This window comes from Dendropsophus ebraccatus, chromosome 9 (genome assembly GCF_027789765.1).
Source record: "Dendropsophus ebraccatus isolate aDenEbr1 chromosome 9, aDenEbr1.pat, whole genome shotgun sequence".
NCBI lineage: Eukaryota > Metazoa > Chordata > Amphibia > Anura > Hylidae > Dendropsophus > Dendropsophus ebraccatus.
Window position 1 is genome coordinate 96,320,321 of NC_091462.1, and position 27,676 is coordinate 96,347,996.

Below are 27,676 nucleotides of genomic sequence, written 5' to 3' on the forward strand. Positions count from 1 at the left end.
ACACCATGTTTGATAAATCTCCCCCAATTTTTTATATCTATTATATATTTTTTGGGTATTGCACATTATATAATTTTAGCTGGGTGATTTTCATCTGAGCTATTCAAATGCTATTGGTTGCAATGTAAATACCCTTTACATTATTGCTTGCTCTGGGGTTGCCATAGTAACATAAGCAGACCATCCACAAGGGTACTTAGTCATGTGATCTCCACTCATGAGTCCATTTATAAAAGGTGGTGGTCATATGACGTAAGGGTCATGTGCTGTAGGATTAGTCTGTTAATGTTACCATGGTAACCTCAGAGCAAGTACAATTATGAAACGGAGCAGAACTGAATCTCTGTGTACACCTTAAAGGGATTCTTTACCTTTCACTGTTTATGTTGCCAAGAAAAAAAAAAGTGTCCCAAATTAAAGTAGTGCACTGCACGTCTATGGTCAGCAGTCCATTCATTCTCTGCCAACTGCCTATTTTAAAGCGGTTGTCCAGGGTTGGAAAAACATGGCTGCTTTTTCACCGAAGAGAGAGAAAAAAAAAAAAAAAGCGCCACACCTGGCTTTAGGTTGTGTGTGGTATTGCAGCTTCATTTATTTCAATGCTGCAATATCCGGCAAAACTTGAAAGAAAAGCAGCCATGTTTTATAATCCTGAATGACCCCTTTAAGTCTGATGTGATTTGCTGAAGTGCTTCTTGCATTTGACTGGCAACACCCTTCTCGTCTCTACTATAGGTGTGTGCATGGAATACCTACTCCATTGAATTGCCTTAGGACAAACATATCATGGTCCCCAAGTGCGATCACACAGGAAATTATACTAGCGAGAAAAGAAGTGCCTCTCATCTGGGGACAGCGGAGGACTAGCCATGCTGGTGGGTCCTACAAACAGACAGTTCAGCTTTGGCTTCAGTTCATTCCAGACTTGGTTCATCTGCAAAGAGACAGTGTGGATAATATGAAGTTTATGTAAATGAGAATGTATATCACACAGAAACAATCTGTGACTATACCAGAAATATAATGTATTAAAAGGAGTTCTGAAGGATTAGAATGCATTCATTTTCTTCTCCCCCACAAAAACATCAGGTTCTGTGCAATATTGCAGCTCTGTCCTATTCACGTCAATGGAGCTGAGCTGCAATACTAGACACAACCTATGGTCAGGTGTGGCACTGTTTCTCCAAGAAATCAGCCTAGTTTTCTAGTCCTGTACAACGCCTTAAAAGGGAAACTGTCATCACTTCATGCTGTCCAAACCACTTCTCAAAGTGGTCACTGTCACCACTCCTGACTCCACCAGCCTCAACTGATGGATCTTTCTCTACTTAGGTAGAGGGAGAGACCTATCAAAGTCAATGGGCCAGGCAGACAGCACAGAGGATCACACTGATGACATGTGGTGCAGGCAGCATAAAAGCGGTAACAGGTTCACTTTAACAAGAATATCGAAAGAAGACTAACCTCCTTGTGTCCCTGAATCTGTGAATTTACAAATGCCCCCAGGATGTGAGAGGTGAGCGGTAGATAGATGTGGATCAGCTGGGTTTCTTGGTGCAAACAAAACAAGGAAAAGTAGTTCCTTAACTCCATGACCATGAGGGCGTTCTCTTGCTGCAAAAAAAAAAAAGAAAGAAAAAGAAAGTGAAACATTACTACTAGAAATGAGAGAACCGGGTTCGAGTCCATCCGAACCCGAACTTTCGGCATTTGATTAGCGGTGGCTGCTGAACTTGGATAAAGCTCTAAGGTTGTCTGGAAAACATGGATACAGCCAATGACTATATCCATGTTTTCCACATAGCCTTAGGGCTTTATCCAAGTTCAGCAGCCACCGCTAATCAAATGCTGAAAGTTCGGGTTCGGATGGACTCAAGCATTCTCCAGGTTCGCTCATCTCTAATTACTACCCTTAAAGGGAATGCACATCTCGATTTTTTTTTACTGATACTGATGATAGCCAAGTACAGGAATTGTTTTTTTCTTTTTCTAAACTCTCTATTTTTCGACTGTACTTTTTTTTTTTATTCATTTTTTGTACATTATTATGGGGGTAGCCATCTTGCCTAAGCTAGCTCTATATACCATAGTTACAATACGCAGGACCTGTCCCATAAGGCAGGCTACTGGGCATGCTCAGTACAATGTCCATTACTCACCAGAGGGCGTCAATGAGTAAAATGCATTGAAAACCTAACAGTTCACTACACATTTATATAATTATATTATTTTATGTGCGCTTGCCTCAACAATGCGAGACTCCAGCTGCTCCACAGACTCTGCCTCCTTATTCTGCACGGTGGCGCTGATCATCTGCGTCTTCATGAGGCTGTACTTGGTTAAGGCTCTCTGGTGCTTGTGTAACACCCCCTTCTCATGCCGCTCACACAGATCCTGCACAGACCAAAGATCCCATGTATTATATAGATGAGGCGTCAAAAGACAGCGTATAGTCGTCTGGTACAGTGAGGTCACTAACCTTATAGGACTGAAGAAGATCTAGGAATAGATTCAGCTTTTCCACCACGTCAATTTCCTCAAGCTTCCCCTGTAGGAGAATAAGAACAGAAGTTACAAGGGGTATCCCCATCTAATAAGGCACTGCTGGAACATGACAGGAGTGCAGGCTCCTTTACATACATGTATTTAGTTTTCAAGATCTCTGCTTGCAGTCAGTGAATGAGAAGCTTCCCTGTTCATTACTATCGTATAATGGCCTAGCTGCATTGTTTATTACGGTATGCGCCCTTTTGCTGTGTGCCTGTTTGTTCAGCTGGTATCACCATGTCTTCAAATGACAAGCCAACCATCTAAGTTAGAACTACAGGAGGTGAAGTTGCTCTCCCATCTGGTTCTCAGAACCGGGAAACCTTACTCTATAAAGGGCCCAGAAAGATTATCGTGCGAAAAATCGTTCTATTGTTTAAATTTAATCGATAATCTTTCTGCGTGTACGCAGGCAACAATCAAACGAAAATTTGTTTGTGTGTGTCTCTCATCTTTTGTGCGGACCATAAAATCGTTGTTAGGGTACAAACACACACAGCAGATACGCAGCAGATTTGATACTGTGTTTAGTTATTTAGATCTAATCTGCTGCGTATCTGCTGCGTATCGCAGCAGTTAATACGCAGCGTATATGCAGTGTGGGTTTGTACCCTTAATCATTCACAAATCTTTCGTTCATTCCTTTGTTGGGATAAGAAGGCTTAGAGAGTGTATCAACGATCATAACTAACGTTTAGCGTTCCGTGTAATATGGTGAACGGTTTCAGGTTGTCCGTAAAAGTGCTTGTTTGAGAAAAAAAAATATTTTACACAGCAGCAACTGGTCCTTGTTGCATACATCTGTGTCTGTGAGAAAATAAAAAATCGCTTAGCTTAATAAGACCCTAAGGGCCCGAATAGAAGAAGTTATTTTTTAATTTGGAACCATATGATAATTCACACGATAATCGTCCCATGTAATAGGGCCCTTAGTCTATATACCCTAAGAACATGTTCATGGGGTTTGCCTTTGTACCTGTTCTGGAGATGTGAAAAGTTTTGTTCTATCGGGGACTGGGTGTTCTCCACCATTTGTTAAAGCTAAGAGAAGTGCATGGCTAAGTGCTTCCCTCCCGGCTTGCTGCAATCTGTCTCACTGAAGGTGATAATCTCCATAGACCGTTTAGATGGCCCAACATGCCAGGTGGGCCAGCGCCAATCTGCAAGATGGAGATAGGGTATGTGCACATTGAGGAATCCGGGCGGATCACCCACCGCGGATTCAGACGCTCGCATGCATCTCCGCCTGTGCCATAGTCTCTATTCCATGGTTGGGCAGATTCCACCGTCCGCCCAGAGAATGAACATGGAATAGAGTCTATGGCACGGGCAGATATACACGCAGGTGTGAGATCGGGGGCGAGCGGCGGAATCCGCGTCAGGTGATCCACCCAGATCCCTCAGTGTGCACGTACCCTTACTGAGCTTATCAAACTGCTTGATAATCGTGTGGCCAGGGCTGCACATCAATAGCAACATCCAAGCACACATCACCTACAGAACGGAGAGATGTGCAGCTACTGGCCCATGATTTTTAAACAGGTTAAAAGACAACAAATCAGTCAATAAGCAAATGTTTGCTCGCTCCTCAACCGATCATTGTCTTTATTACATGGGGCGATGTCTGCCTGATTCGGCAGATAATCACAAGGTGTAATAGGGCCTTTACCATGGAGCTAAGAAGTGAAACAGGTGGTCCGATTGCTAGGACTGGGGATAAATATTATCAGTGGGACAACTCCTTTAGATATTAAGTAGCAAAGTAGATAAAATGGCAATTACAACAGTTAATAGAGATTGGTTTTATGTACCTGCTGTGCCGCCTTGTCAGCAAGTTTAGTAAACTCCACAGACAGTCCTTTAAGTGCTTGCTTCAATGCCCCCCAAGAGCTGTGAGCCGCCCAGGAGGGAAGAGGCGTAGTGTCAGAGCCCAGGGAACTAGAGAGGAAGACAAGGTTGGTATAGTCATCCCAGATAGCACATTGCATGACCAGTTAGCACCACACACAAGATGTATCTGCCATTAAGCCCTTGTGGTCCTATGCCTAGGGTAGGGGGTATCAAACTCAGAGCCCTCCAGCTGCTGCAAAACTACAATTCCCATCATTGATGGACAGACAGAACTCTAGCTTTCACTGTCCAGGCATAAGGTAGTTTTGCAACAGCTGGAGGGCTGCAAGTTTGACACCTGTGGCCTAGGGCAAGTGTGTTGATGGGGCAGCTGGGTGTAAATGACATAGTAGAGCCGAGTGTGTATGAAGTTGCTGGGGGTATATGACATAGTAGAGCAGAGTGTGCATGATGTTGCTAGGGGTATATGACATAGTAGAGCTGAGTGTGTATGGTATAGCAGATCTGAGGGTGTGCTGTGCATGCAGCAGCTGTGTATGAGTAGGTACAAGGCACTGTCATTTTAATAAACTTTGTCCCCCTTCATGACTTTAGACCACCAGGGAAGTTTAATTAGCATGAAATATTTTTTTCCCTGTTTTCAGTGGTCTAAATCAGGGGTGCGTCTTATAAAGCGAAAAATACGGTATATCTGTATTTTTTCCACATTAAATTTTGCAGTCAGTTGTTACGTTGTGGGTTTGTGTATGGGGGTAAGATCCATGGTGAATCTGCAAATAACTCATGCAAATCACCCTATTTCAATGCATTAAGTCTAAACACCTAGTGGAGCACCAGCTGTGAATACGGCCCTGACCATACACATGTTTATTAGGAGAAGGCAATGCTGGGCTGTCTTCATACACATCAGACTCATGCTGGGTTTAGCTGCCTTTTCCCCTACAGTGTATAGCACAGTGACACACACGACCCGTTTCTGGTAATATCAGGATGCAATGCAGAAATGTGCCAAAGGGAAAGTAGTTATAAGCTCTCGCAGTGACCAGAATGGCTATGTAACTCACTTGCAGACTGCCTTCCTCTTTTCTAACTATAAGCAGCATAGATAATATAGAAGGGTGGCATGTTGTGTCTATGTCCCAATACTGCCATATTCTTAATAAGCCGTATGTAATGGTTGTTGGATTTTCCTATGATTGAGTTGGGGTGTAATACACAAACATGCCCATACTGGGTTAATATAAAAACACCCTAAATCTGTATGCAGGGACTACCTTAATTAGCAGTGGCAGATGCCAGCTGTGAGGTATGCAGAGAGCTCCCCTAGAGTCAGATACCAGCTAAGAGGTATTTGCCACTGCCCCCCCTAGTGGCAACTGCAGATACCAGCTATGAGGTATGCAGGGAGCCCCCTAGTGGCAGATGCTAACTATGAGGTATGCAGGGAGCCCCTTAGTGGCAGATACTAGCTATGAGGTATGCAGGGAGCCCCCTAGTGGCAGATACCAGCTATAATGTATGTAAGGAGCCCCCTAGTAGCAGCGGCAGATACCAGCTATGGGAGCAGGGCCGTCTTACCCATTGGGCATGGTAGGCGGCTGCCCGGGGGCCCTTGTGTCCTAGGGGGCCCCTGCCCTCTGTGACATACCTGTATTTTTTGCTTTATAAGACGCACTTATAAAACTAAGTGCGTCCTATAAAGCAAAGACGGCTCCGAAGCAGTGCTGAGCACCGCAAGGAAGCCGTCCCGCCCGCCCCCTTTATTGCCGCTCACTATGCATATGCATAGTGAGCGGCCCTGAGCGACCCCCTCCGCCCGCCCAGCCCGCCCCTTCTATCGCCGCTCAGCTGAGCCGATCAGAAGCCCAGGAAAGTGCAATGAGCAGCATTTTCCTGGGATTTTGATCGGCTCAGCTAAGTGGCGATAGAAGGGGCGGGCAGTCCAGGAACTCACCCGTCCGCCGGCCCCAGCAGCTGATGTCTCCCGGCAGCAAGCTCCCGTCATCCTCCGGGAACAGGCAGCAGGGTACAGAGATGCTGCCTGTGTCCTGGATGTGTCGTGCAGCCGGACACTTCCGGCACAGGCAGTCTCTCTGTACCCCGCTGCCTGTGCCGGGGGATGTCGGGAGTGGCGCGCTGACTGGAGACATCAGCTGCTGGGGCCCGCCGGACAGGTGAGTAACTGGTTTGTTGTTATGGGGGGCACTGGCTACTATGGGGGGCACTATATGGGGTGATTGGCTACTATGTGTGGCACTATATGCAAAGATGTGGGGGATTTGATGGCGGCTGTTGGGGGGGGGGGGGGCAATTCGCACCTCTGCCCAGGGGCCCATAATGCTGTTAAGACAGCCCTGTATGGGAGCAGTACATAGGATCATTGTAGACATCTATGGTATATAGACCACTGACCAGAGTCTCACATAACACACATTACTTCAGACCTTAGTTCTTTTCCAAAGCCCAGCAGATCGGTGGCGTTATCGATGGCCCTGGTGGCAATCCTCTCGGCGCGGTCCCGTAGTTTGTAGAAGCTGTTGAAGAGGTTCCTGATCAGCTCTCTGCTGGCAGCAAACTGGACCTGGATATCAGCCGGGAGGAAATCCTGACGGAGGCAGAAACACAGGAAATACGGAGATGTACAAAACATGATAGGCCAGTCATAAAAACACATAAAACCACTGGGTTCATACATTTTTCCAAAACTCATCTTTGTCATTAGAGTCCCAACTAACAAATGGCATCTGTCCTACATCTGGCCTTTTAAAAGGGGCATTCTACTGATAGTAAAGTGTGTAATATTCTACAGGTCCTGTAACATGAAGAAGACGCCTTCATGTGACCTCTCCATATGCCACTGGCTGATGTGCCAGGATCCTGATATCTATACCGGCTGCAATGTGCGGAGGCCCCAGGCCTGAGCAGGTCTAACAAGTGGATAGGGGTTGTATACACTAAGCCGCTCTATAGAAGGGCTTCATGCACCGCTCCCACAGACTGGGACATCCATGAACTGATCCTATACAGACACCGATTTATATAACAAGGACCAGTTGCTGTTGTGTAAAACCAGTCAGTATAGATGGTTATTGGCCGCACATCTTTCTGTGTTTACAGGAGATGCACGGCCGATACCAAGGAAGGTTAAAGAGACTGTCTGTAGGTATATGTTATTGTCCTATGTCAGGCTAGCATAAACTAGTGACAGAGAAGCTGAACAGAATGATATATCACTTACATTGTTCTGTGCAGCTGATCCAGAGATATCTTCCTGAATAACATGGACAATAAGTAGTCCTCTCTATTATGTGCTTGAGCCCAGTAGTCCAGCTGTCAATCAGCAGCTGGAGGGCAGGGGCAAGGGGTGTGGCAGGAATCCTATTCTTCTGCATATTAGGAGAACAGCTGAGCAGAATGATTTAAAGTAATACACTGATCTGTTCAGCATTTCTGTCACTAGTTTATGCTGCCCTTATTAAAGCCACCATAAACCTAGTGACAAATTTCCTTTAATGGCCGCATGAACGACACAGCGATCGTTTGTGCTGTCCAGCTGTGAAGCTATTTGTGCTTTGTAAAAGTGCCTTAAAGTGACACTGTCACCCCCTTTTTACATTATGACTGCTCTACACAGGTGTAAAGGGTAAATTTTGCCATTTTCATACCTCATTTTATATCATACGTCATGATGCTTGTTCCAGTAAAGAGTGATCTTTAATCATCTGGCATTTGGATACCTGGACGTGGCTTCGCGGGCGAAGAGCCACTTAGCCACGCCCCCAGTGCCGCATGCCTCCTCAGCGGCCATTGGTATGGGCCAATCTAGTAGGGGTCGGGCCTAGAACTTTAGGCCGGCCCTTCCAATGGCTTCTGAGGGGGCTGGGCCTATGCAGCGATGATGTCATGAAGGGGCGTGGCTAAGTGGCGCTGGGGCGTGGCTAAGTGGCGCTTCGGCCGTGAAGCCCTGTAAAGGTATCCCAATCCCAGATGATAAAACATTACTTTTTACTGGAACAAGCACCATGACGTATGATATAAAATGAGGTATGAAAATGGCTAAATTAACCCTTTACACCTGTGTAGAGAAGTCATAGTGCAAAAAGGGGGCGACAGTGTCACTTTAAATTGAGAGAAGCCGGTCTTGATATAATCTAACCAGTGCTGACAGTGTCAGACCACATAGGAATACATCCTTTTGACAAGTTATAATGGTAACAACATGCTGTTAAATGGATTCATACATTCCCAGGAGGAATAATAGAGGAATGCTCCAGATGTTATATTACTGAGAATACAAGCATTTACTAGCAGATAAAGCACATTGTAATACACATAGATTATATACACATACCTTTGCTTGTGTAGCAAATGCAGTTGTCATATATTCATCTCCGACCCCACGGATGGATTCCCGCATTTTATTTTGCACATCCTGGAGAAGAGAATAACACAAAATAATGTATACATGGTGTCATACCATTCATAGCAGTCCAATGATACTAAATGATGGCTAACCCCCTTACTGTGTATAATAAATCACCCACACATCATAGCAATGCACTGACCCTGTTCCTTCTGTAACATCCTTTCTTAAAGACATGCCTCTATTTCAGTAAACAATTTGAGGCAGACTTCCCTTCCTAGAACTGTGCATTATACTAGTCCTCTGTTACTCCTACTGGAAATGTTAAATTGACAACTAGACAAGCATTCCCCTTCTCAGAGTTTCTACAGAGACGCATTCTGACTGGAGGACGTAACAGTGGATAGGGAAACAACTCCTTCCAGGAAGAAGAACAACAGAGGGTCACAGCTCACGGTTCTTACCATAGAAGCATCAACATTATCTATTCTACTTGGAATACAATGTGAGAATGTAGAGCTTGGTGGACCATATCCATTCATGTATTACATGTATGGCCATTTATTCAAAATCATCTAATATATTGCAACCACAGTGATAAATACTTAAAATTAATAAATATTATTATTAATAATAATAAAGTAATAATAATGATAATGATAATGATAATAATAATAATGTGAGATGTCCCTATGTGAAGGTTTTACCGGACATTTAAGGAAGTATAATGTGTTGTTTAGTGTCTGTTTTAGCTATGCACTCACCTGGCCGTTATAGGACAGGAATATATTCACAAGGCCGTCATCCCAGAAAGAGGGGTGCCTGGAAACTAGATTGATGAACCTCTTCAATGCCCGTCTCCGACATTCAATAAATTCACGGTCAGCTGAGAAAATATAAAGAAACTCTGATGGAATGCTATATACATAACAACGACAACTTGTTTAAACATCATCAGCTGTCAGCCTCACATCTTCCCATGTAATAGAGGATGTGGCTGATTAAAGGGCCACACGAATGATCCAGTGATTGTTCATGCAGCCCTGACCACATGATTACCAAACCATGTAATAGGCTCAGGAAACCAGATCAGGTAACTTTTTTTTTTTTTTTTATCATTAACGGCCTTAACATAGGTGGGACCCAAAGGCAGTGCCCCCTGAAGTGTTACACACCACCGATCCCCCCCAAACGCCTGATATATGGGACTGGACGTTGTGAGTTACGCCAATCTTATAATCTTGAATCATTTTGGTTTGTACAGATGTGAGCATCATTTCCGTTATCAGTCATATGGTGCGACTGATATCCACATCATTCACCGATATCAGAGCGTGCGCGGGGGGAAAGGGGGGGAATAACATTTTATCTTTCTATTTTATATGTATATTACTGTACAGTTTATAGTGAGCTTTAAGCTAGGGCATGCACAATACAGCTGCTCACATGGCTTAGGGCCCTTTTACACTGGCAGATCTTCAGCTGCCCGTTGTGGCAAACGAACACCAACCAGCGCTTATTTGCAGTGCCTTTACTAGGCATGATTTATCGTTCGACCACATAAATGATCACTGTATCGTGCGGTTGTTTGAATACATTGCTATCACATTCTCGGTTTACACAAGGAGATGTACGACTAGTAAACAATCATTTTTAGTGCTGCATGAAAGATGCGCTCAGCCAAGGATTGAATTTTTCTGCTCTGTGACTGATCGCTGACACTTTTACACGGCCGACTGAGTCTTTCTAGGACCAATATTCGGCCAGTGTAAAAGGGCCTTAGTTGCAATTTTCACGTAAATTAGCGAAGTACGTAATGACCCACACTATCAGAATATGCAATATGTAGCCAGAACTAATTAAATCCTATAGGCTCTATATTATGATGTGCTCAGTAGAATGAGATATTTGAGACATAGATGAATAGACCACAGGGCCACTTTAGTCTATAGGCTATGTCTGGTATTGCAGCTCAACCCTATCCAATAAAACTGGGTTAGGGTGCGTTCACACCTACAGGATCTGCAGCTGATTTTCTGCAGCAGATTTCAGTTAAATAACTGAACACAGCATCAAATCTGATGCTGTGTTCAGTTATTTAACTGAAATCTGCTGCAGAAAATCAGCTGCAGATCCTGTAGGTGTGAACGCACCATTAAAGAGGATGTACCACCAGGTACCAGGGCCGTGGAGTCGGTAAGCTGCAGCTTCGACTCAGACTCCGGATTTTTATTAGGACCGACTCAGACTCCTGCTCCTTCATAAATGGCCAGTCATATACCAGGGGAGTTATTTATCACACTGGCTCAGCAGCTTCTCCCTAATGTCTTACATGATCCTGGGGCGACTTCTGAGGGAATAAAGGAATACTGTATATAAAGCAGATTCTCCTGTGTGTGCAGTGGATGCAGCCAGTCTCCAGCCTTAATGTCCTGAACTACTCAGAACTAGACTAGATGGAACAGGATGTCTTTTCCTGCTGACAGTCTTTTGTTTCTAACTAAATATTCACCATACACACAGAAACACTGCTAACAATGCCCGATCCCTGTAATAGAGAGGTCAGCCATAGTGATATAGAGAGGGGTCCCACATAGTGATATAGAGATCACACAGTGATATAGAAGGTTACTGTGGGGGCAAGCAAAAGCACACACACACATACACAGCCTGCTGCCGCCATAGCATACACACCTACACAGCCTGCTGCAGCTATAGCATACACAGTTTGCTGCAGCCATAGCGCGCACCACACACACTCTGCTTGCTGCGGCCATAGCACACATACACACAGCCTGCTGCAGCCATAGCACACACACAGCCTGCTGCAGCCATAGCGCGCACCACACACACTCTGCTTGCTGCGGCCATAGCACACATACACACAGCCTGCTGCAGCCATAGCACACACACAGCTTGCTGAAGCCATAGCACACACACACAGACAGCCTGCTGCAGCCATAGCACACACACAGACAGCCTGCTGCAGCCATAGCACACTGAAGAAAAACACACAATCTTCTCCAAAAGAGAAAACACCACATTGAGGACAGAGGTTACTGCTACATTACTTATGTCTTCTCCCCCTCCTCTATATTACACATGATATCTTCATATTACACTGCTGCTCATATACAGTCCAGGAAGAGACCAGCACAGATCTCCCCCCACACAATGGACTCTTCCAGCTCAGAAACAAACTGCCAAATAGTCACTGACAACTTTTTTCTCACCACCGTTATGTAATAGGTCCAGTGTCCTATTACTGATATATTCCCTGACCCCCCTTATCTAATAGGGCCAGTGTCCTATTACTGATATATTCCCTGACCCCCCTTATCTAATAGGGCCAGTGTCCTATTACTGATATATTCCCTGACCCCCCTTATGTAATAGGGCCAGTGTCCTATTACTGATATATTCCCTGACCCCCCTTATCTAATAGGGCCAGTGTCCTATTACTGATATATTCCCTGACCCCCCTTATCTAATAGGGCCAGTGTCCTATTACTGATATATTCCCTGACCCCCCTTATCTAATAGGGCCAGTGTCCTATTACTGATATATTCCCTGACCCCCCTTATCTAATAGGGCCAGTGTCCTATTACTGATATATTCCCTGACCCCCCTTATCTAATAGGGCCAGTGTCCTATTACGGATATATTCCCTGACCCCCCTTATGTAATAGGGCCAGTGTCCTTTTAGAATGTTGCTCGTAATATATATTCATGAGCAAAACTTGTAAAATTCATATCAAAATTCAATTCTTCATTTTTTAAAGATTTTTTTTAAAGCTGTACATTTTTTTTCCAACTCAGACTCCAGCCAAAACTAGGTCCGACTCCACAGCCCTGCCAGGTACATCCTCTTTAGGCTGGGTTCACACTACGTATATTTCAGTCAGTATTGTGGTCCTCATATTGCAACCAAAACCAGGAGTGGATTCAAAACACAGAAAGGATCTGTTCACACAATGTTGAAATTGAGTGGATGGCCGCCATTTAATGGCAAATATTTGCTGTTATTTTAAAACAACGGCTGTTATATTGAAATAATGGAAGTTATTTACTGTTATATGGCGGCCATCCACTCAATTTCAACATTGTGTGAACAGAGCCTTTCTGTGTTTTTAATCCACTCCTGGTTTTGGTTGAAATATGAGGACCACAATACTGACTGAAATATACGAAGTGTGAACCCAGCCTCAAGCTGAACCCACGGATCGAACGGCGCAGTGACGGTGAAGCCGGTGCCGCGGTCAGTTTTTCGGACCGCGGCCCGGTTCCCGTGCACGGCGCCGTTCTGTGCACCGGAACCAGCCGGTGCTCAAGCACTGGAGGTAGGCCGGGCCGCCCCCAGTAGGAGGGAATTCCCTCCCCTGTATGACGTGGCTCCGTTAGAATGATTACAAGGGAGGGAACTTCCTCCCATTGGGGGCGGCCCGGCCGGCCTCCAGTGCTTGAGCACCAGCCGATTCCGGTGCATAGAACGGCGCTGTGCGCGGGATCTGAAAAACAGACCGCGGCACCGGCTTCCTCGTGACGGCGCTGTTCGATCCGTGGGTTCAGCTGGTGGTACATCCTCTTTAAGCTGTAATACTGAAAAATGTGTGATGCCATGTCTGGTTAAAAAAAAACAAAAAAAAACAAAAACCATATTACCAGTCATACACAGATAGCATATGCCAATGATATGCAAGCAACTGAAAAACATACAGAGCCTACTGAATAGGGGTTGTAAAGTGACTGAAATTATGAAAATGGTGCCTCATCTGTGGTACTGCAGCTGAATGTGATTTACTTCAATGGAGCTATGCTGCAATACCACACACAGCCTGAGGACGAGTGCGATGAGGTTTCTGGAAGGAGGACACCATTTTTTTTTCCTATTCTAATTCAAATCTTATAAAAGGAAAAAAAGAACAATACTAAAATACTAGAAATCCACGTGCTTCAATAGGCTTACAGAAGACTAGTTAGTTTAGTTTTTCCTTAAAAAGTTTTAGGCCCCCTTCACACGTCCGGAAAAACCACCTAGATTTCCGGACTCATAGACTTTAATAAGTCACGGATGCCCCCATAGAAGTCTACAGAAGTGTCGGAATCACGGGCACTTTCCTGATGTACATCTGGAAAGTGCCCATAATTCCTGAATTGGTTAAGAGCCCGTCTCTCAGCACAGCTCTCTGTACTGCAGCCGGCACGCCGCCCAATCACCCCGCTGCCCTGCCCTACCCCCAGACCTTCAGCGACATCACCTCCAACCCCCCCATCCGACCCAGAGCAGCACCAGCGATCGCCGATCCGCCCGCCCGGACCTTCAGCAACAGACGCCCACAGTTGTACTTCTGCAGCCTGTGACCATCCAGTTTGCAGAACTACATCTCCCATCATGTCCTATTTTTTCTGCTGATCAGGAATTCCTGAAGGCTTTTCCTGATGGTTTCCTGAAGGTAAAAACGGATTACTGTCAAGAAGGGTGGAGCATGATACAACACAGGGACTCACAACATACTAAAGGTTCTACAATGGATCATTTATTCAGTACAATTTGAATACTGTGTAGGTCCAAAAGGTTCAATACCTGGATTCTATGCATGTTACCAGCGCAAATTCTATGGTACTGCTACAGTATATCTGCTCTTCCCAGTTCTGTGTAGCAATGTGTATATAACCAGCAATGCATACACATTACTAGACATACACAGTAGTTTACCACTACCAGTGCAAGACCTCATAGACACTGTACAATAAGTGCAGCAATAGACAGGAATCCTTTGCGCCACTTACACATCAGTAAGCCAGGGATGCTTTATGCACATCTGGCTTACTGTTAGTAAAATATCTGGGACAGTGCTTTGCTTCCAACTGCAATAAAGTAAGTTTTTTATATTTTAGTACTGAGACTTCACTATTGTTGCAAGTCAAAATTCAGGTTTTATGATAACTTTACAAAATACAAAAGACAATTCCTGTGTTATGCTCCACCCATCAGGCCCTGAATAGGGTGGAACACCCTAACTGCTTCTTTAAGGGAAAAAATAAATAAATCGATACCCGTTTAAAAAAAATAATAATTCTGTGTTTTAATCTTGACGTAGCCTACCCATTCTATGGCAGCCACCCCTTTGTTCGCTATAAAGGAATAAAGGGTTAAATCCCATTTCCACTAATTAAGATTCTGTGATCCTCAGAAACAGGAGTCCTCTAAGAATCTGACTTTCTCCCTTGAAGTGATAGAAAATAAACTGTTATCTCCTTTGAGGCGGCTGTAATTGAGCACTTTACAACTATCTGCCTGCACATCAGCCTTGATCAAAGGACGAGCGGCAGCGGCTGTGACAGTCCCATCACCGCTCCTCCGTCTCCCAATGCAGTCTTCATATCCTTCCTTACAAATCATTGCCGTTTCATAAAGGATAAAAATAACTTCCACTCTTCTCAAAGGGTTTCATCTCCCTGAAAGGAACACAGACCTTCACAGATGTAAAGCCGTGTCACTCCAGGCGCTGCTTTGAAAACAAGTATATATATATATAGACTATGCTTGACAAATTTCAGATTTTTTTTTACAAATTATGAGAACTGTAATGTTTGACAAGCATAGTATTATATAAAAGAATATAAAAAAAAAAATATCTTAGTAAACTGAGAAAAAAATATAACCAAAAACTTGTACTTGTGTACCCTGATCAATTCTGAAATACAGGGGTTGGTTAAATAACAGAAAAATCTGAAAAAAAGGGCGAAAAATGGTTTTCACATTACCTGGTATAAGAAAGTTGTACAGATTTGTAAATAACTTCTATTTAAAAATCTCCAGTCTTCCAGTACTTATCAGCTGCTGTATGTCCTGCAGGAAGTGGTATATTGTTTCCGGTCTGACACAGTGATCTCTGCTGCCACCTCTGTCCATAGCAGTAACAAATTCCCATAGAAAACCTCTTCTGCTCTGGACAGTTCCTGACATAGACAGTGGTGGAAGCAAAGAGCACTGTGTCAGACTGAAAAGAATACTCCATTTCCTGCGTGACATACAGCAGCTGATAAGTACTGGAAGACTAGAGATTTTAAAACAAAAGTAAATTACAAATCTTTAACTTTCTAGTACCAGCTAATATGAAAAACAAACAAACAAACCTTTCGAGTACCCCTTTAAGGAGAGCCACTGTGGCAAGACTACTGGCAAAAGGAAATGGTCAGTTGTTTAGCTCAAGTGCAGTGGCCACTACAGGTTAAAGAGAGAATTACAAGCAGAAATTCAGATAAATGGCCAAACCAGTCAGAGTGTTTGTATACAGCGGGATACACTGTCCATAATCTTCCATTGTAAATCAGCTTATACTGTGGGGTAGACTTTATATACGTTGTCTCTTTGCATAAGGAAATGTAAATGAAAGGTGTGATGATGGATAGTGGTGCAGCATACACCAAAAGGCCATACTTTGGATGCATTGGGGCCTATGGACACATCGGGGGAGATTTGTCAAACATGGTGTAAAGTGATACTGTCTCAGTTGCCCCTAGCAACCAATCAGATTCCACCTTTCATTTTCCAAAGAGTCTGTGAGGAATGAAAGGTGGAATCTGATTGGTTGCTAGGGGCGACTGAGCAAGTTTCACTTTACACCATGTTTGATAAATCTCCCCCATCAGACGTATATCTCTGAGAATACTGTATACCTCCAACATGTTATAAAATAAAGTGTGAACAGAACCCAAGTTAAACTATTACAAAGACAAAACAACTTGTTAACCATTTACCCATTGCCCTTAGTAATAATTCACTTATAATGGCTTGTCTCACACAGTCTCTCTAAGTGTCGATTTGTGCAAAGGTATACCCCTAAGAGGACAAAAAAAAAATAAAAGTATAGAAAAGATGGGTGCTTTGGCTTTCCCCACAAAAAGTGCAATCACACAGAGCGCCATCTAGAGGCCACCCTAGCAGCGCTAACGTATTAGCTCCGGCGGACATACACGATATGCACTATTCCTGCTGTACTACACATGTCCAAAATAGCCTCAGACTCAGCAGTGGGAATCCGAGGCTATTTCAGACATGCGCAGTACAGTGGAAATAGGGCCCAGCCGTACTGCGCATGTCCGCCACAGCCAATACTTCGCCGCTAGTATGCGCTGCAAACCATCCCCAGGATTGTGACTAGTTGCAGCCCAGATGACCAGAAGTAAGTTTTTAGGGGGGACAGCAGGCAGGCAGCTAGGCTATACAGATACATTTCCAGAGTGTGTTAGGGGGTGGATGAGAGGGAATTAAAGGGGTTATCCAGCGCTACAAAAACATGGCCACTTTCTTCCAGAGACAGCACTGCTCTTGTCTCAAGATTGGGTGGGGTTTGCCACTTAGTTCCATTGAAGTGAATGGAGCTTAATTGCAAACCACACCTGACCTGGAGACAAGAGTCATGTTGTCTCTGGAAGCAAGTGGCCATGTTTTTGTAGAGCAGGACAACCCCTTTAATAACATTACTATTCCCTTTAATGCCTAAAATTGCACATCAATGAAAGTGGGTTTATCACCGGAACTCCCATTAAAGTCAATGGGAGCTTCACATGCTGGTCACAGCTTAGACAGAGCAACATGGAAGCCCTTCACACATATACATCTTATGTGAACGTACCTAGAAATCTATACATTTTATTGGAAATATAGTATTATAAAAATAACTAGAAACAGGAATTATTTAGGGGGTAGTGTTTCTCCTTATAGAGAGCACAGCTGGCATAGTAAGCACTGTCCCCTGGGGGAAAAAAATATGCAAATGAGCTCACAGCCTACTATCGCCACCTACTGGAGGCCGCACCCTATAAGGGCCTGCACCTCTTGTATACATTGTACTGTTTACGCTGTAGTCAATGAAGTGTCTTTGTGTTTGTAAAATGTTCTATTCTGCAATGTCTCTAGAATCCCCATAATCCCCTGGGGGGTAAGTGGGAGGCGATTCAAGAAAAAAAAAAAAAAAAACTCACAGATCTGCACTTTTGTCAACCACAGAGCACCATCTGCATACGCAGCTTTCATTGGAACCTGGCCTGAACATAGCGGATATTACTGCCCCCGGGACCTGCACAGAGATATTACTGAGAACTACAAGTACCAAGGAGACCCATAATGAGTCCATGGGAAATCACATACACCGGAAGCAGGAGAAACCGTTACTGATACCTCCCAGCATCCTCTTTGGCGGCAGCGCAGGTACCATCCTGTACGGGTACTTCTGTAACAGCATCTCCTGGAACATGACAAAGTCGTTGTATCTTCTGTACACCGAAGACTTGAAGAACTAAAATAACCATAACAAAATGTTAAAGTTAACAGAAGGTTAAATACCCTAATGAAATCACTGCAGATGGTGACATATAGTCCTAATAAGAACTGTGTCCTTATAGCGATCATAGCAAAGAAACAGTTTCTATTCCCCCCCCCCCCCCAGAAATGGTGCCACCCTTAGCTGTAGGCTGTGGATGGTATTGCAACTCTTCATTAGTCAATTGAATAGGGCGCCACTATTCTCAGCAATTTTCATTGATACCAAGCTGCCATGCATATACACTTGGGTACAGGGTGGTATTACAGCAAAGTATGAGAAATTGTGATATACTATTGGACCTGCAGTTTTAAAGGGGTACTCCGGCTTAATTATTTTTCTTTCAAGTCAACTGGTTTCAGAAATTAATATAGATTTGAAATTTACTTCTATTTAAAAACGTCAAGTCTTCAAATACTCATCTGCTTTATGTCCTGCAGGAAGTGGTGTATTCTTTTTAGTCTCAGTTCTCTCTGCTGCCACCTCTGTCCATGTCAGGAACTGTCCAGAGCAGGAGATGTTTTCCATGGGGATTTGCTGCTGCTCTGGAGAGTTCATGTCATGGACAGAGGTGGCAGCAGAGAGCACTGTGTCAGACTAGAAAGAATACACCACTTCCTGCAGGACATACAGCAGCTGATAAGTACTGGAAGACTGGAGATTTTTAAATAGAAGTAAACTACAAATCTATATAACTTTCTGAAACCAGTTGATTTAAAAGTAAAAGAGTACCCCTTTAACAGGAATTGCAAGCAAACATGATACTGCAAGCTATGGAGGAGTCTGCCTCAACCATGCAAGCGTCCTTTTACCTGGCTTGACACCTCATACTCCACGTGTTTGAGGAACAGGCCTTTCTTCTCCGGGCTGAGCTCCACCTGCACCGTATCGTGACCCAACAGCTCCTGGAGAGTATGTGGCAGCATCAGAGGATTGGACGGGGTCACCTCCATCGTGCAGCATTCAGGACCACTCTTCACGCCTGCAGGAAGACGCCAGCATATTAGACCTCAACAAACCCCGAGCACTGTGTCAGTGCCAAGCGTGTAATGTAATAGTCTCATACTATACCTGTAATACGCTTGGAATTAAAAAGAGTTGACCCTTTGCAGACTGACAAAAGATTAATCATTGTTTGTGCGTCGCTGGCTTGTGATATATACATGGCGGTAGAGACGACTGAGCACACGATCAATGCATGGGATGACACCACTGCACAACTAGCACTACCCCACTATTTTTCTCACGACAGGAGAGATCAAAAATCTACTATGCAATGGCATAGTCTAGAAATACAGGCAAAGAGCTGAAACAAAGGACACCTGTCTCTTAGCTAACAGCTGTTTGCTAAGTAATAAAATAATGTTTTCCCTCTAAGCTAAAAGAGAGGCATAGAGGCTGGGCTGAGCTGCAGTATGCTCGCCTTCTCTCTTCCCTGCATGATTGATGTACAGGGATAGTAAAAGCCAAAAAGGGAGCAGTAGAAGCGGGAGGATGAGAGAATGCTGCCTTTTAGCAAGGTCTTGGAAGGAAAACATGATTTTATAACTTTGCAAACAGCCATCAGATAAGACATTGGTATAACTTGTTATATCTCTTATCAGCAGCTCTGAGCCTGATACAGAGCCGAGAAATCCCCTTAAAATCTGATCAGTTATTAGGAATTACATTACTCATGAAATCTTTTTTTGCCATCTGAACAGAAAGGACGGAGACTTTCCAAAAACAGGAGAAAATCCCCCCTGAAAAAAATAATGTGACTTTCTGCCTATGTCCTGTGCATGCTCCCACCCGGTGTGGTACTAAAAACATATACAGGAAAACCCTCTCAGCAGTGGTTATAACTTCTGGGGTAAGGTCAGGAGGAAAGTCTCAGGGAGATTCCTCAATAAGACTGCTTACACTGACAAATGGATGATGGCGTCATTATAGAGAAGTGATACCTAAAGCGACAATGTGGTCAGGCATGGCAGGACACAATAGTTATATCATCCCTGCCATGCTATAGCAATGCACTGCACAATAATTCTGCCGCCATCTGTTAGGAATGCGTCCGAAAAAATAAACAGCAGTGGTAAAGCAAGGAAGGGGTTACACTTAGCACTGCTGCTCCTGAGATGAGAGGGAAGCCTTGATTTACCTAACATGGAAAATGTAGATCCTCTGGATCACAGGTGTCAAACTCAGGCCCTGCAGTTTTTGCAAAACTACAATTACCATCATGCCTGGACAGCCAAAGCTAAAGTTTTGGCTGTCCAGGCATGATGGGAATTGTAGTTTTGCGACAGCTGGAGGGCCGCAGTTTGACACCCCTGCTCTAGAGATGCAACTACACAGACTCTACACTCTCTCCTGAACATGCTAAGCCCTTCCTCCACTTTCTTTGTCTGTTACTAAAGATGGATTAAAGGGGTTATCCAGTGCTACAAAAACATGGCCACTTTCTTCCAGAGACAGCACCGCTCTTGTCTCCAGTTTGGGTGCCGATTTTTTAATGCTGCGTTTACACGGAACAATTATCTTTCGAATTTTTGCTTTTGAGCAATAATCGGCTCGTGTAAACACAGCAAACGATCAAGTGACGATCGAGAAATCCTTCATATTGATCTTTCAACATGTTCTCAAATCGTCGTTGGTCGTTCGCAAAAAATTTGCAAATCGCTTCGTGTAAACAGTCTTTCACCTTTTTACCCTATGTGTGAGATGGGCTTAAACGATCTTAAAAACGATCGCAATAACAATTTTTCCAAACGATATATCGTTCCGTCTAAACACTGATCGTTATAAAAAACAGATTGTTACTTTGAAATCGTTAATCATGTCTCCGTGTAAATGCAGCATAATGCTGCGTTTACAAGGATCGATAATTCGCCCGATCGTACGATTAACGATTTCGAAGTAACAATTTTTTTTATAACGATCAGTGTTTAGATATCGCTTAAACCTATCTCGCACATAGGTTAAATCAGTAAACAACTGTTTACACGGAACGATCTGCGAATGACCAACGACGATTTGAGAACATGTTCAAAAATCAAAATGAACGATTTCTCGCTCATCGCTTGATCATTCGCTGCGTTTACACGTACGATTATAGTTCGAATTAGTTATCGTGCAAATTCGCATGATAATCTGCCAATTTCACAGATTATCTGCCAAAGATTTGAAGCCAAAGCCAGGAATGGATTTGAAAAGAGGAGAAATCTCAGGCTTTCCTTTGTTACCTGATCTCTGTTTATAGTCTATTCCTGGCTTTGGCTTCAAATCTTTGGCAGATAATCTGTCAGATAATCTTTCTGTGTAAATGGACCCTTATGCTGCGTTTACACGGAACGATAATTGGCCCGATCGTACGATTAACGATGTCGGAGTAACGATTTTTTTTCCAAAACGATCAGCGTTTAGACGGTACGATATATCGTACGGAAAATTCGTTTTGCGATCCCTTAAGCCTATCTCCCACATTGGTTGAATCGGCGAACGACTGTTCACACGGAACGATCTGCAAATTTTTTGCGAACGATTGACGATTTGAGAACTTGTTGAAAGATCAAAATTAACGAATTCTCGCTCGTAGTTTGATCGTTCGCTGCATTTACACGTACGATTATCGCTCTAATTCGATCGTTATCGTGCGAATTCGCACGATAATCGTTCCGTGTAAACGCAGCATAACATTAAAGTGAATGAAGCTTAATTGCAAACCGCACCTGAACTGGAGGCAAGAGTGGTGCTGTCTCTGGAAGAAAGTAGCCATGTTTTTGTAACGCTGGATAACCCCTTGCAATTAAGCTCCATTTACTTCAATGGAACTGAGTTCCAAACCCCACCCAATCTGGAGACGAGAGAGGGGGAAAAGAGGCCATGTTTTTGTAGCGCTGGATAACCCCTTTAACCATTCATGAATACTACAGTATTACATCCAGCCTCACCCCACCCTGACAGTCAGAATTTCCTGCCATTCCAGGTGATTCCAGTCATGTTCATCCCCCTCCCCGTGACTATGAGCACTGAGCCGCCACCGATGTGAGAGTTCACCGACGGAGGCAGATGAGTAACCTTCTACAATGGAGGATAATTATTACCCGCAGCCTCGCACATCCTTATATACAGCAGGAGGTGACAGCAGGGATTTTCTATATATTGTGCAATAAGGCAGAAGCTACCGCGGCTTTAAGGGATGATTAATATGGTGAATACTAGCAAAACCAATTCTCCCACACCCACCATAACCGAGTATTGGCCACCCACTCACATTACTCAGGGCAGTCTATGGCACTAGAATCAGTACTACAATTCCCAGTGTCATCAATATTTCCTTATTGCATCTATGGATACTGAAGGTACTGAGTTGTACTTAGTATGACTCTAGGGCTGTGTCCCCCACTGTGGAATCCAGCCCCCAAAAGTGGTGTCGTGGGATTATCAGCCGTGGATTTACTATGAACACATATGTGAAAACCAGTGTAAAACTGACCGTACAAACAACAAAATGACTGGTGACTGGAATTCAACATGCATGACCATTCAGGGGGCCCCCATACACATCAGACTACTTGGGGATTGGTGGGGATCTGACTCCTAGCACCGCAACCGATCAGATGTGTGAAGGGACCACAGCAGAAGACAGTGCCATGCATTGATTTGTGGTCATACCTGGTACTGCAGCCAATGACGTGAGTGTGAGGAGATGCAGCAGTAGGTACAGCAGCCACCGAATACACCACAATATGCTTAGTAAGCAATATAGGAGGCTGCAGCACAAGAGCAACATAGCACCACCAATCAGCTGATCAGCAGGGGTGCCGGAGCCAGAATATAGTCCCAGAATACCTGATAGGGGTATATGCAAAGCCTACTGATCAGCTGATCACCGTGACTCCAGGGGTATACCAGCAGCCCCATGTTAGTTTTATGTTCTTTATACAGGAGTTTTTCCTCATAGACAGTGATAGTTATGAGAGTACACCTGTCTCTACGCCGGAGCCCCCACTGTGGGCGGAGGACCCTGAGATCACGGCTCCATATTTATACAGGATTTACGGCCGCACTTTAACAAGGCTTCTTTTCATATAGGCAGGTCTGGAAGGAAATGAGGAGCTTGGCTTATAAAGTGTAAGAGCAGACGGAGATCCAGATATAGAAGTGAGAATAAAGCACACAGTTGGTTCCTGCAGAACTACAACTCCCAGCATGCACAGGCGGCTAAACGCTGTCAGGACATAACTGGGGTTGTAGTTCTGTAACAGCTGTGTAGACAAGGAGCCTACTAAAAGCTTAGTGTCCCCAACTTTCTGCTGTCCGGGCATGATGAGAGTTGTAGTTATGGGACAACTGGAGAGCCATGAATTGAAGAACCTAATAACGGTCCCTATAGTTACATAGTAGGAAGAAAAAGGGTCCATTTACACAGAAAGATTATCTGCCAAAATTTTGAAGCCAAAGCCAGGAATGGATTTGAAAAGAGGAGAAATCTCAGGCTTTCCTTTATGACCTGATCTCTGTTTATAGTCTGTTCCTGGCTTTGGCTTCAAATCTTTGGCAGATAATCTGTCAGATAATCTTTCTGTGTAAATGGACCCTAATGGTGCGTTTACACAGATTTATCTGACAGATTTTGGAAGCCAAAGCCAGGAACAGACTATAAACAAGGATCAGGTCATAAAGGAAAGACTGGGATCTCTCCTCTTTTTAAATCCATTTCTGGCTTTGGCTTCCAAAATCTGTCAGATAAATCTCTGTGTAAACGCACCCTAATGCTGGGTTTACACAGAACGATTATCGTGCGAATTTGCACGATAACGATCGAATTCGAACGATAATCGTACGTGTAAACGCAGCGAACGATCGAACGACGAGCGAGAAATCGTTCATTTTGATCTTTTAGGTTCTTAAATCATCGTTCCTCGTTCGCAAAAAATTCGTCGATCGTTCTGTGTAAACAGTCGTTCACTGATTTTTCCTATGTGCGAGATAGGCTTAAGCGATCGCAAAACGATCGGAAAACGAATTTTCTGTACAATATATCGTTCCATCTAAACGCTGATCGTTATAAAAGAAAAATCGTTACTTCGAAATCGTTAATTGTACGATTGGGCGGATTATCGTTCCGTGTAAAACCAGCATAAGACAAGTCCATCAAGATAAACCAAGCAGGGAAGCCATTAATGATCCCCATAGGTTGGGTGATGAAGATCTCAGCCGCTGCAGCCCGGCGCGGGCGCTGAGAGATGAGTCCAACACCCATAGAGAATGACAGGAGAGTCCAGCGCTCCATCATTCTCTATGGGTGTTGGACTCATCTCTAAGCGGGGCTGCAGCGGCTGAGATCTTAATCACCCGACCACCTCCAGAAGCGGGACCCGGCGGGATTAGGTGAGTATAGGGGGCTCTAACGGGGGGTCGAGAGCCTGTCACCCCGGCACGGGGGGTGACAGGTTCCCTTTAAGGTTCCCAACCATCTGCGGTCAAGGGCATGATGGGAGTTGTAATTCAGCAACAGCTCTGGAGCTACAGGTTAGGAAAATTTACACCAACTCTCTCATAAATGCCTGCCATCAGGGCATGATAGGAGTTGTAGTTCTGCAACGGCTGGGAAGCCATTGATTCTAGCAATGGTTCCATAGACAAGTGCGTCACACACTCTCCTAATGGTATCCAACTACAACTCCCATCAAGCTTAGGGGGAATACTGGCCTATGGGAACCATCAGCAGAGACTATGGCGGAGTTCCCCAACCTGCTGTCCGAGTATGATGGGAGCCGCAAATATGGGGAAACCCCCTCCCACCCTGCAAATGTAGACAACGCTGTATGTGTCTATGGAGGATGGACGGCATCATGTTATGGGGGGACCCCAGTAATATATTTGGGGAAGGGGGTGAAGCCCACTGTAAGGGCCCTATTCCACCGGACGATTATCGTTCAGATTATTGTTAAGTCGTACGAATCTAAACGATAATCATTCGTGTGAATAGCAGTTAACGACTAACGACCGAACAAGAAATCGTTGATCGTTTATTAAGACCTGGACCTATTTTTATCGTTGCTCGTTCTCAAATCGTTCGCATTGAATAAGAAGTCAATCGGTCGTTGGCAGTAGTCGACCGCAAGAACGATGATAAGTAACGATAATCGTCGGGTGGAATAGGGCCCTAAGTATATTATATGGCTAGAGAGCTACAATTCACAGCGATCAATGTATCTCCTAATAATCTATAGCCTGAAGCCAGTCCCAGATCAGCAGCACCACTCCTTAAAGGGCCAGACACATCACTAGGACTGCAATGATGAGAGTGTGTATCCAGAAGAACACGCTTACATGTTACCCATATCCATAGCTGCACATGAACTGTCACAACCAATGGCTCCACGTCCATCTGCCACCATTCTTACACAACCACATGCTCATTGCGGAGATAAATCAGTGAAGTTTATATCTCATTCCAATGCAGCCATAGTAATAGTGTATGAAGCGCGCAGCCAGTAGCTGCACCATACTTACATCCAGGAGCGAAGAGGTTAATGTGCACGATGACGTCACCGCCTTCTACCTCGCGGGGCTCACCTGTACTAGCTGTCTCCCCGCTGCTCACTCACTATCAGCATCGCGCTCCGGGCCCCGTCATGTGATGACCTCCCTCCCCGCCCCCTCTGCACCACGTGACTTCCTTCCCTTAGTAACAGCCCAAACAGGCTTTGGAGGAATTGGCGGAAGCGGCTTCTTGCCAGGAATTGTAGGCGTCGATGGCGTCTTACGTAGGATTTACGTACAAACGTGCGTAGTCATGCGCAGTTGAGACCTCAGTGTTGTGTTTTTGGATGAATAAATTGTTTATATGTCAAATTGAGAAACCACTCAGAAATTATGTATAGTCTTACCAAATATCCTATTCTACACCCTGATAAAAACTAGAATGAACAAAATTAGGGATACATCCCTGCAGAAACAGCGCTGCTTTCTTCTATGGCGCAGTCTGAGAACAGAAGTGGGTTTTGTTTTACATTTACCAGATGGGGTACATAATACCAAAGCCAAAGGTTCCCTCGTGCAAGGTCATCTGGGAAATCAGTATACCCCATGGTGGGAATAATGGAAGAGCCATAGGTTGGCTATAAACCCTAATACCTTCCTCAGGGAACATACATTCACACACTCAAATGTATTTCAAGGGGTCAAACTATGGAAAATAATTATTACCTGTGCACGGCGTAGGTGATATCTGTGTCCCCAGTGCTCCACTACCCCACATGTGCCCTGCAGCTCCATTTAATGTCTATGAGCCTGACCGAAAACACTCAAGAGTTCAGCTGTCTCCTTCAGCCCCATAGAACTGAAAGGAGCAAATGAGACATGCCTAATAGAGATGAGCGCAACCCGAGTATGCTCAAGTCCGATCCTTTGGCATTCGATTATCAGTGGCTAAAGAGGTTGGATGCAGCCCTAGGCCTATAGCTGTCCCATGTTTTCACAGTATTCAACTTCTTCAGACACTGATAATCAAATGACGCAGTTCGGACTCAAGCATGCTCGAGTTGTGCTCATCTCTAATGCCAGGGGCGTAGTAGCTAGGATTCATGGGGCCCCATACCAAAAAACTGTACGAGGCCGCATGAATCCTGTATGCCCACATAAACATATTTACCTGGCCCGGCCCAGTCCCCCGGCGTTCCTTCATTATCCCAGAATATTTGCACGCGAGCTACATCACTTGTGTGCCAAAGAGCTTGGAGAATGGAGGGACGCCAGGGGACTGGGCCGGGCCAGGTGAGTATGCGTTTGGAGGAGGGGGCTCTTGCCACTGGGGTCGTAATGCTGCATCTGGCCACACAGAAGCCTAAAAGGGCAGGAAGCCAATGACAGAGCGGCAAAGCATTTAAAGGAGAAGTCCAGAAAATATAATTTTTTAGCAGGCAGGGGCAGGGAGGACTATAAAAAACAAGCACTTCTTACCTCCTCTCGTGCCTCCGCAGCACTGCCTTAAAGTTCCAGGGCTCCTGGATCTTCTTCTGCAGTCACGTCACAATTCGGATGATGGATTGCCAGTTTAGACAGTCATTGACTGGGGTGGGACACTGCTCCAGTCACTGGTTGGCTGAGTGGGCTGTCCATCAGCCGGGTGGGGTATTTTCTCCTGAGTTGTGATATAATCACAACTCTGGGGAAAATTAGTTCCAATGGGAGGTTCCGGTTCCTGCAACGTGTTACTGAGGAGGCATAGGGAGAAGTAAGTAAGCTTGTTTATTATGTTTCCCCCTGCCTCATGGAAAATGATTGTTTCTGCCGAAGTTCTCCTTTAACTGAGTGTTCATCACATGGGCCCCCTTATTGCACAGGCCCCATAGCAGTGGCATGGTCTGCCTTTATTGTAGCTAAGAATAGTTTGTATGCTGCACAAGTCTATGAATAAACCGCACTGTTTTTGAAGTTTACTAAGGAGTGCTGTGGATTTTCCTCTACTACTACTGCCTTTATTGTAGCTATGCCACTGCCTAATGCTTTAGTCAAACTCCTTGTTACTGCAATCATGCTATTGATCAGTGGGGGTCCAAGCAGGGGGACCAGCAGTAATCACATACTTATGTC

At 44.5% G+C, this 27,676-nt stretch overlaps 1 protein-coding gene across 3 annotated transcripts; it reads right to left on the reverse strand.

Moving 5' to 3' along the window:
- On the reverse strand, window positions 1–25,727 carry SNX8 (sorting nexin 8). Of its 3 annotated transcripts, none has more exons than XM_069982052.1 (11): window positions 25,595–25,727; window positions 18,904–19,073; window positions 17,950–18,067; window positions 9,526–9,647; window positions 8,750–8,830; window positions 6,843–7,003; window positions 4,359–4,485; window positions 2,480–2,548; window positions 2,245–2,394; window positions 1,465–1,614; window positions 1–934 (listed from the first exon to the last, which is right to left on the reverse strand). In XM_069982052.1, exons 2-11 carry the CDS (start codon window positions 19,042–19,044, stop codon window positions 821–823), a joined length of 1,233 nt encoding a protein of 410 aa, XP_069838153.1. In that variant the 5' UTR covers window positions 19,045–19,073; window positions 25,595–25,727; the 3' UTR covers window positions 1–820. The 3 variants fall into 3 exon arrangements, with proteins under 3 accessions (XP_069838153.1, XP_069838154.1, XP_069838156.1); XM_069982053.1 differs by having other exon boundaries at window positions 25,658–25,712; XM_069982055.1 differs by lacking the exons at window positions 18,904–19,073; window positions 25,595–25,727 and adding an exon at window positions 17,754–17,848 and having other exon boundaries at window positions 17,950–18,011.
- Window positions 25,728–27,676: the final 1,949 nt, after the last annotated feature.

Excerpts from the sequence above, each read along its gene's own strand:
- SNX8 (XM_069982052.1), bottom strand. The coding sequence starts at position 19,044 with ATGGAGGTGACCCCGTCCAATCCTCTGATGCTGCCACATACTCTCCAG. Across the intron at positions 18,068-18,903 it reads AGTATGAGGTGTCAAGCCAG|TTCTTCAAGTCTTCGGTGTA; the intron begins GTAAAAGGACGC and ends TGGTTATTTTAG. Across the intron at positions 8,831-9,525 it reads TCCTGTCCTATAACGGCCAG|GATGTGCAAAATAAAATGCG; the intron begins GTGAGTGCATAG and ends TCTCTTCTCCAG.